The 10,179-nt window shown below is 36.4% G+C and overlaps 1 protein-coding gene across 3 annotated transcripts in view; it reads right to left on the bottom strand.

Annotated features, from left to right (window-relative positions):
• Positions 1 to 332: 332 nt before the first annotated feature.
• UNC13C (unc-13 homolog C) overlaps positions 333 to 10,179 on the bottom strand; it is a 753,954-nt gene continuing 744,107 nt past the window's right edge. For all 3 annotated transcript variants that reach the window (XM_050799780.1, XM_050799781.1, XM_050799779.1), the window contains 3 exons: positions 6,264 to 6,356; positions 4,812 to 4,971; positions 333 to 2,122 (listed from right to left, as the gene is read on the bottom strand). In XM_050799780.1, coding sequence (XP_050655737.1) covers positions 1,837 to 2,122; positions 4,812 to 4,971; positions 6,264 to 6,356 — 539 coding nt within the window. In that variant the 3' untranslated portion in view covers positions 333 to 1,836. The remainder of the gene's footprint in view (positions 2,123 to 4,811; positions 4,972 to 6,263; positions 6,357 to 10,179) is intronic.

Genomic DNA, 10,179 nt, shown 5'->3' with positions numbered 1-10,179 from the left:
TTTGGCCATGTACTCAGTATTGGGATTGCTTACTCAAATGGTAATTCTGTTTCTTGTTCTTTGAGGAATCACCACACTGCTTTCCATAATAAATAGTTGAACTAATTTACACTCCCACCAGCAGTGTATAAACATTTTTCTTCACAACCTTGCCAGCATCTGTTATTGTCTGACTTTTGAATAATAGCCATTCTGACATCTAAACTTTTAATGAGATGTTAGAACCAGATAAGAAGACTATTACATATGGTCAAAAGAGCCTGGAGGTTTTATTCCTAACTAATGAGATGATGTTGCAAAAATGAAATAAAAAGGCAGAAGATACAATACAGTGCTGCATGTGCTCAATATACATCCATTTATTAAAGCATATGCCAGAGGATCGCATCACACTATGCATTTAGAGAAGTCATTAACAAAGCAATGGCCTAACAGTTTAACGTGAATTAGCCAACATCACTGGTCTGTGATTTCACACTCACTCAGTAGCAGAATGGTTCTGACAGTCATGATACTAAGCACTTCTGTACTTAACATATCAGATCAGCCTGTTCACAAAGTACAGTCATTATAACAGGCTCTTGCTTCTGTAAGTAGTCCACTAACAGTTATGACCATAAGTTATAATTACAAAGTACTGTTTTACAGCCACATATTTTGGCATAGACTCTAAAAAGTCAAATCATAAAAATACAGAAAATGCAAATATTCATAAACTTTTATATTCAAAAACCAACTTAGCTATATTTAGGTACCAAGCTGTATTATATTATTCTCCTACTGCATTTGATGCATTTGGGGCGTATAAATACAAATTACAAAATTGTAAGCAATTTCTTCCGACTTAATTTTACTATTTTTTCACTAAATGGATGAAAGCATGACTTTTGGCATCAGTACAATATATAGGAATATTGCATTCAATACTAATCATTGAATATTTTTAAAAAGAAAGCATTGAACTGATTATAGAGTCATAACTGTCAGATGGAAGATATTAACAAGATAGTTACTTACAGGTATTTTTCAATGAACCTTCCATCCCATTTCTAAACCATTAACCCAATGACTTTTTAAAGAATGAAATATGGTAAAGCTAAGACATAACAGTATATGACAAATGCATTAACTTACCATTTTTACAAATGTGATGTGACCTTGGCAGTTGTAAAGAACAAAGTTTTTTGTCAATATATATCAAACATTGTTAACAAACTCTAGCATTGCTTTGTGTAAGTCTGCTTTAACAGCATTTCTTCACAGTGATATTTCAGAAAGGTTGGAAACCGGTCAGCAGAAAATATTTCCCACCTTTTCTATTTTAATTTGTATGCAAAAATCACAATATATCTGCAACTATAAAATTACAAATGCTTTCTAGAAGTGACTGCATTTCTAGTTATGGTAGAAAAGGGTATTTGTAAGACATCTATAATGAGGTAAGTAAATAAAATGGAAATTGAGTAATACATGTTTTCTGATCTATGGGCAATATAAACTAATTTAACAAAGACAACTCATGGGCGAACCCAAAAGACTAGTTTTTAAAATTATGTTTCGTGAATGTGAAATAGGTAAAGAAACAAAATAAACATGTTAAAAGGTGTTCTTGATATTTCACTTTACATCATAATTTTGGCACTTCATTGGAACACTTATTTCCCAAAGACCAGAATTTATATAAAAGTTCAGCAGGTTTTTTTTACATACCTTGTAGACATCGTACATGAGTACTGGCAAACATTGAAATGTAGTGAAATAAACATTCCCATGTATATGCACATGCATGCAGTAGTCAAACAATTATAGTTATGAATTTAGCTTGCAGTGTTTGTTTCAAGCACTCTCTTCAGGAGATCTTGTTTCAGATTTAAGTCTTACAAATTCTCTAGCCACATCATCACTGGTCCTCTGAGAGAGTATTCTAAGGATAGTCAAACCAGTTTCATCCATAAAGATATTTTTCAGAAGAGGATACCATGCCCCATAGCTTCCCTTTTCTGCTATGTTCTGTAGCTGAATGACTGTCATTCCGATAATTCGATCTTCTCTGGCAAAGCAGTAATCCTTAACTGAGAGATGAAGTTCATAAGCTCCTGGTCGATTTTCCTTTCCCAGAATGCTGTGTGGATTAAAAATACAAATTTTGAGCAAAAATTTTACTTCCACTAGGCATCAATACGGTTCTCAAATACTGCTGAAAATTGTTTACAGTTGGATCTGATTATGTTGGCAAATAGAATATCAGTGTATTGTAACCCTTTAAATTTGACTTAGAAGGCTAATTTTAAAATTACTTTTTCCCCTAGACAAAAAATGGGAATTAATCAGTAGAGGCAGTGTCTCCTGATTGCAAGTACAGTGGAGTTGGACAGGAGTCATGGGGGCTAGGCCAGGGTAATGGGTACCTCTTGGTAGAATTTCTATGCCATGTCAATATCAGTTACTACTATCACTTTACCTCCAAATCCTGAATAAGCTCTTACAGCTAGGAGTCTTTTCTCAGGAGAATACACTGCACAGCCCATCAAGCACTATTCACAATATGCTAAATTGGATACAAATCTCCAGAGTAAATCAATTCCAGAAGAGCCTGGTGATTCAATGCCAATTCTTTCAATGCCAATTCTTTCCTAGGGTAACAGACCTGTCAAGTGTGTGGCCTCTCCTTACAGCCACCTAAGACAGGTTGTCAGTCAACATAATAAGGAAGGCCCAGTGGTGATATAGTAGACAGTCTTCCTCCACCCCCTTATTTGTGTTCATTCTTTTTCATATTCTTCACTTTCTAATGACTGTACATCTAGCCCTCAGCAGTACCAGCTTCCAAATCCCTTCCTTCTACAGGTGACTTTTTTCTGATGAAACATTTTGCAGAGTCAAACTGTCATTTCCAGGAAACACTGGTAACGAAACACTGGTAACTAAACTTTGTGCTTTAGGGAGTATCTGAAATAATGTGAAAGAAAATGGAAGCCTAGGCGTAAGAGTAGAAGAGCAAAATATGATGGGAACCAGATCTCTTGAATTCAAAATGCTGCTTTTACTAACAAGAAACTTTAGTTGGGTCCAGGTTTTTGTGTAAGGTGGAGAAGTAGATAGTGAAATGTTGTAAGCTGGTTTATTAGCAGGAAATGTGGTCTATTAGGACCCTTTTGAGAGAGTAGGATACTTCAGTTTTATTAAGTGATAAGAGGATGAAATATTCAGAGCAGAGTGCTGAAACGACTACAGGAAATCATGAACAAAAAACCTGTAAGGGACTGTTTTGGCGTGTAAATCCTTAGGGCTTTGTCCTAGGCCTTGTAACTTCTCTATGTATCCATTCCTAGGTTAGAGTATTTCTTGAATTAAATGACATCCCTTGAGAGTCTAACAGCCATCTCCAAATTAATAGATTTAAAACATTTTTATCATCTTCCATCTTGGTAAATCACTATCTTCCCAACTACTTATGGCAAAAATTAGGGGTCATCCTTGATTTCATTCAGTGCCAGGTATCTCCCACTTGCCCCCTGTGGATCCATCCTACTTTTTGCTGTTTGCAATAGGAAAACTCATCTGTTGGGACTGCCTCAGTAGGGTTTCTTCTTGCTTCCAGTAGATTTTGGCCAAAAGGGAACCCCATGAAGAGATTGGCAGTGAGGAGAGTAAAGTCAGAGTCTTTATTTCCCTGGCTCTTTGCCTGTGAGGCTGCCTCCAGTAGGCTGTTGCCCTCCATGGAATGTCACTGCCGCTTTCAAGGCAGCTGAGGGCTGAGTATACATCAAGTTTTCACTTTCCTAATTTTAGTAATGACTCTTTACTCTTTTCAGGCATAAGCATGGTAATGGTCTGGTTACTATTAGCCCCAGGTCCCATTATTACTGAAATTTCACTACACTTAACCCCTTTGTGAATTCCTTTGTAAGTAAGCTCATTTTGATTTACTCTAAGTTGAGCGTTCTTGGGAATTTCTCTTTCATGTTCTACCTCTAGCCTATGGCCAGAATCTACTTTCCACACATGATAGAGAATCTTCCCCATCTATTTCCCTACTACAATCTGGTTAGTCACTAATAGCTATTGCCTGGACTATTGCAATAGCCTTCTAACTGACCTTTACATATTTGGTCTTGCCACCATATAATTATTTCTGTACACAAGAAACAAAGATGTAAATCATATTGTTCATCTCTTCATTTGAAAACCCTTCAGTGGACCACCTATTGAATTTAGAATTGCATAGCCCTGCGTGACACGGAATCTGTACCTTGACCTCCTCTCCAAAGTAACTGGATCTCACTCCTTTATCTATGACGTGCTGCTTGTTAAATATCCCCGACTTGTTCTTGCCTTAGAGTCGTTGTACTGGCTCTTTCACTTGGTCTGAAATGTTCTGCTTTCCCACGTCTGGTTGACTTTTTATTTGTACAGGTTTCAGTTTAAAAGTCACATGCTCAGAGAGGCTTCCCTGACCTCCCAGGCAAAGCAGCTAGTCATAGCACTTACCGCATACTTCCGCATATAGTATTTAATGCCGTATGACAAATATTTTGTGATTGTGTCATACATTCCTCATCTGTAGAAAGTAACTTACATGAGTGTACTGCAAAAGATTTATTCAGACACCTACTATGATACGTACACCTAAAGACTATAACATTGGGTGATACATGGTAGGCACTGAACAGATATCGAATGAATCGAAGGGAACTAAAAACAGAGCCTTCTTCATTTTCCTTAGCCCTTCCCACTCCGAATCCCTCAGTAAGGTCAGCTGTACAATAACTATTGCGTAGAGGAATAAGTAAGGTGGGTTTGTGACTTACAACTGAAATGTTTCATTGTATTTTGGTGACCACGTGTTGCTTTTTGTTTTTGTGCCTTGCTTTCTCTTCTTGTCTCCAAGGTTTGGTCCCAGTATACAAACTTCCACAAAGGGGCGGAACATGGCTGTGGTCTGCCAGTTTAGGTCATTAATGGCAATCACTAAAAGAGGAAAGGAAGTATCACATTTTAGCAAACAAATGTGTGGAAATTTAGAGTGCATTTTAAAAAGTGATTTATGAAGTCACAAGTTAATAATACTGCCCTAACCCCAATGACAAGACACTGGACTCCAATAAAACACAATTTTCTTTCTGGAATGCACACTTGATGGAGCTTTTCAGCTTCAAGCTGTGTGACTGGTGAAAAGTTAGCTGCAATTAAAATGACATCTGTTACTAATGAAAAGTTACCGCTCTGCTCCTCTTGTAAAAACATGGTGTTGTTCATATTGAAAATTAAGATATGCTCATCAGGAAATAGATAAAATCTATAAATTTACCAATGACAATATTTTGGATTGTATGCTTTCAATATTTAGTTACTTTATATACAAAATGATATTATAATGTGTTGCAATCTTATAGTTTTATTTTTTTAAGTCTATTTCTAATTCATTATATATTTTTTCAATTGCTACTAATATTTTGCTCTGTGGCTATTTCATCCTATATTAAGCCAGTCACTTGTTAGATATTATAACTGTTTTTAAATTTCAGTCATCATAAAAAAATTACTAAATGAACATTCTCATGTGTAAATCCCTTTGCTCATCCTCAAGTGAAGTCTTCTAATTAAAATCACTACTGCAAAAGATTCATTAAACTTTCACATGTTGGCAACACATTTTTCAAAATTGACAGTATATAGTACTGTACATAATCTTTTGTAAAATATTTTACTTTCATGATGTAAGGATACAATGTGTAATATAATTCTGAAATATATTGGGCAACCCTGGTTTTGCTCGAAGTGACTAATATAAAAATAGAACGAGTGCATTGTGAACAAAATGTTAATCCTTTAATTTCATCTTTGAAATTACCCCTGCATTCAGGCTGCTTTTACAATATAAAACCAACAAATCGAGCCACTCATTATAAAAAACTGTAAGCCAATTGTTGGAAATCATAGAAAAAGAAGTAGGTTTTGTGAATAGTTAAGAACATACTGACTTAATATTTAAAGTACAAGTTTTCAATGAATATCATGGCACCAACCACAAAATAAATATCTGATAAAGTTAGTTTGGATGTTTAATCAGTGTATTAATGTGTTTTGAATAATGCATGCTAAATATTAGTGCCACTGATATTTGTCTATTTTAAATCAAAAGCTTGGGTTTCATTAGGAAATTTTGAGCATGCCCTAAAATAATTATGCATATTTTATAAAACTTAAAAATGCAAGAGAAGATGCATTGCTGTTTTGATGTATCTAGACCTGAAGCATACCTTTTACAGTGACTTTATGATCACTCGTTCCAGGGGTGGCTGTGATGTCCACATGAACAGATATCTGACCCACGGCATCTTTGGAGGAAAGACCTGAAAATAAGCAGAGGTTTACTGGCCTGAACTTTCAGACTAGTTAATAATGGACAATTTCATTCTATGCATGAGACATAAAATTACTGGAAATGAATTGTTCATTCATAGCATAATATTCACTTAGGTTTGATAGGTAAGTTTGAGGCTTAGATGTAATAATTACCCCACTGAACTAAAATTTCATTTGGTCTGCAGAAATCCTAAGACATTCTGTTACTGCTTTGATGGATCAAAGAACTTCAGTTGATTTCCTAGGCGCTTAATGAAGTTATATTCATTGCTTACACACAAGGATGCACCATTGCTTTTTATTACTTTAAGAACTTTTCTACAATGTGCCATACCAGAGCACTGGGAACAGAAAGGCAGCTTTGTAGGGTACCTACCTTCAGGAAACTCATAGTTGGCCAGGGGAGACCCACATGTAAATAAGTTGTTGTAATGTACTTGCAGGGTCTACCAATAGCATTTTAAAAAGTCAACTCTATCCTGGGAAAGATTAGTCAGGGGTTAAACTTACTGTATTGGAAAGGGCCTGTGATTTGGGTTCAGATAAATGTGAGTTCAAATCACAGTAAGCCACCACTGCTTCTATGATCCTATTTCTTAAATGAGGATAATACCAACCTCTTACTATGTTCGCATTAACATATCACTTATGAACATACAACTTTTTCCCCAAACTGAAGCACATGCTCTATTTGTTACCAGGCCTTTATCTTTTAATGTAAAAATTTATCATGGAGGTCGTTCCAGTTCAGTGGTAAATGTTCAATGACTACATGCTTGGAAAACAAAACATTAATGTTTGACATTTAATCCATTACATGAATATATAATGTAACCATATTTCAATTGTTTTTAATTCCTTATTGTAAACTATAATTATTATGCTACAAGTTTATCTACAGTATAGTTTTTAAAAGCATAGTATTTTTGTCAAAGTTATGTGCAATTTTAATTTCTACCCATAGAAATTGTAACTTTTGCAATCTCATTTGCAATATATTAGATTAATACAGATCTTATTTCATAAAAATGAAGGCTAATGCTGAAAGCCCAGAGCCAAAGATTCCGAAAGACTTTCAGTTTCTATCTTGAGAGAATCATCAGGATTTGGGCCAGAACCTTTCAAAGGGAACCTGCTGAGATGAGCCAGTTCACCACAAGGGCCTCTCTCTTTGGCACAGCCATTTTGATGATAAAAGGACTGGAAGATAGAAAGTGGTCGCTTTGGACATAAGAATTTTAGAGCAACCCTTCACACTAACCAAATAGACAATGACCCCTCACCACTAAAGGTCACCACTGAAGTACAAATGGAGTCATCTTTTTTCTTTCCTTCCTCCCCCATGCCAGGGAGACTACCACCAGGAGAAAGAGGTCATACCTTTATCTTTTGTACTACTGAAGTCACGATTATAGCCTGCTTTTGGGAGACAGGTTTCTTTTTTTTTTTTTTTGAGACAGGGTCTTGCTCTATTGCTCAAGCTGGAGTGCAGTGGTGTAATCATAGCACACTCCAGGCTCGATTTGTAGGGCTCAGGTGATTCTCCCACCTCAGCTTCCCAAGTACCTGCAACTAGAAGTGTGCGCCAGCACGCCTGGGCCTCCCAAAGTGCTGGAATTGTGGGCATGAGCTGCCGTGCCCAGCCGAGAATAGAGCTTTGAGCCAAAGCTTCAATGTGAGCAGAACAAAACCTTAAGAAATGAGTAATTTTCTAGCAGCACGAGTAACTAATACAGTATGAACCTGGATTGTGAGATCTGAAAATGCTGCACCTGCCCATAACATTCTAAGTAGGGCAATATGAGTTTCGGTTTGGTGTCCTTAGTTATGAAGGAAGACTTAGCTGTTTTAAGACAAGTAACATCTGAAGAAATGTGCCTAAAACCTTTAAGAGAAGGGACGCTAAACGTATACAGTGTAAGTTTTTCCTTTCTCAAATTGCTTATCTGCGGTCTTCCATTTATATACCCTACCTGTGTGTGTGTTTTCTAATAAGATATTGAGGGTTGCATTGATGTCAGGGGCAGAGGATTTAAAAATCTTGCTTATGTACTCAGCAGTGCCTGAATACGTTTCTGAAACCTCCTGGGTGGAAACATTTACTTGTTTCTCAAAATAAATATTTCCTTTTCTAAGACAAAATTTACTCTTCAATAAGATCAAATACAATCTTGAGAACTGGCTGTGTAAGGTAGTACAACCCTAAAGTGCAATGCAGAACATAAATTTTCTGAAAAGTCTGGGTTAGAAACAATGGGCTAGAAAGTATTGATTATCATTGCTCTTATTGCTTAATAGTCATGCTATTTAGAATTTTCACTTTGGAACTACACGATTCTGCTTTCATGGCCCTATGTTTATACCGCTGTCTAGTACTCATGCAGATTTTTCTCCTTAGTTGTATTCCATAACAGAACGCCTTTATTATTAATAATCGATACTTCTCATTCATGCAACACTTTGATGTGCATTACATGGACAATTAAATATTTGTTGATTAAACAGTCTGACAGTAGTTGCTTCCACAGTTTAAGCAACATTAGTATCCCTCTGACCAGTTCAAATTTCAGTTACCATGGTGTATTAAATGTGTGTAATTGCATAAAGGACAAATTCACAAGCTAATTATGTAGTCCACTTAATCACTATGTGGATAGCAGACACCTATCATTAGTGACCAGTCTCTTCTTTCAAAGTAGGTGATTGTTGTCTGTGTGTGAACAGGTACACAGTGACCAAAGTGTGGCCACTTTGTTTCCCAGTTGTAAACCCATGCAATTATTTTACAAACCTGGATAATCAAAAGATGGAGTTGGCCCAGAAAGATGAAAGCTCAGCAAAGAAAGGAAAAGCGATAATGCTAGAGTGAAACATGCATACAATGCAAATGAGTTAATCTAAGCAATTACTGACCCTTGGAATGTTGACACTACTGCTGTTGGAAAGATTCTAGATAAGCATCCAAGCAGATTACTGAAGTTGGGCTTATTGGCATAAGTGAGGAGAAAGATACAGACATCTGAGCAAAATTTACATGGAGAAAAGCTCACATTTAGGGAACTCTCAGATAGGTGATGACATAAAAAGCTGAAAGGATTACAATGCTGGTGGATTGTCATAGTCCTAAGTTCGGATCTATTTCCAACGCACAGAAAAGCTGTTCATCCCTTACTATACGACGAGAAGAAAAAGGCAAACACTGTTCAAACTACTGTTAAAAAGACTTTTACTAATGGAACAGAACAGAGTCCTCAGAAATAATACCACACATCTACAGCCATCTGATCTTTGACAAACCTGAGAGAAACAAGAAATGGGGAAAGGATTCCCTATTTAATAAATGGTGCTGGAAAAATTGGCTAGCCATAAGTAGAAAGCTGAAACTGGATCCTTTCCTTACTCCTTATACGAAAATTAATTCAAGATGGATTCGAGACTTAAATGTTAGACCTAATACCATAAAAACCCTAGAGGAAAACCTACGCAGTACCATTCAGGACATAGGCATGGGCAAAGACTTCATGTCTAAAACACCAAAAGCAACGGCAGCTAAAGCCAAAATTGACAAATGGGATCTCATTAAACTAAAGAGCTTCTGCACAGCAAAAGAAACTACCATCAGAGTGAACAGGCAACCTACAGAATGGGAGAACATTTTTGCAATCTACTCATCTGACAAAGGGCTAATATCCAGAACCTACAAAGAACTCAAACAAATTTACAAGAAAAAACAACCCCATCAAAAAGTGGGCAAAGGATATGAACAGACATTTCTCAAAAGAAGACATTCATGCAGCCAACAGACACATG

This window comes from Macaca thibetana, chromosome 7, assembly GCF_024542745.1.
Source record: "Macaca thibetana thibetana isolate TM-01 chromosome 7, ASM2454274v1, whole genome shotgun sequence".
Taxonomy (NCBI): domain Eukaryota; kingdom Metazoa; phylum Chordata; class Mammalia; order Primates; family Cercopithecidae; genus Macaca; species Macaca thibetana.
This window is presented reverse-complemented; position numbering and strand designations above follow the sequence as displayed.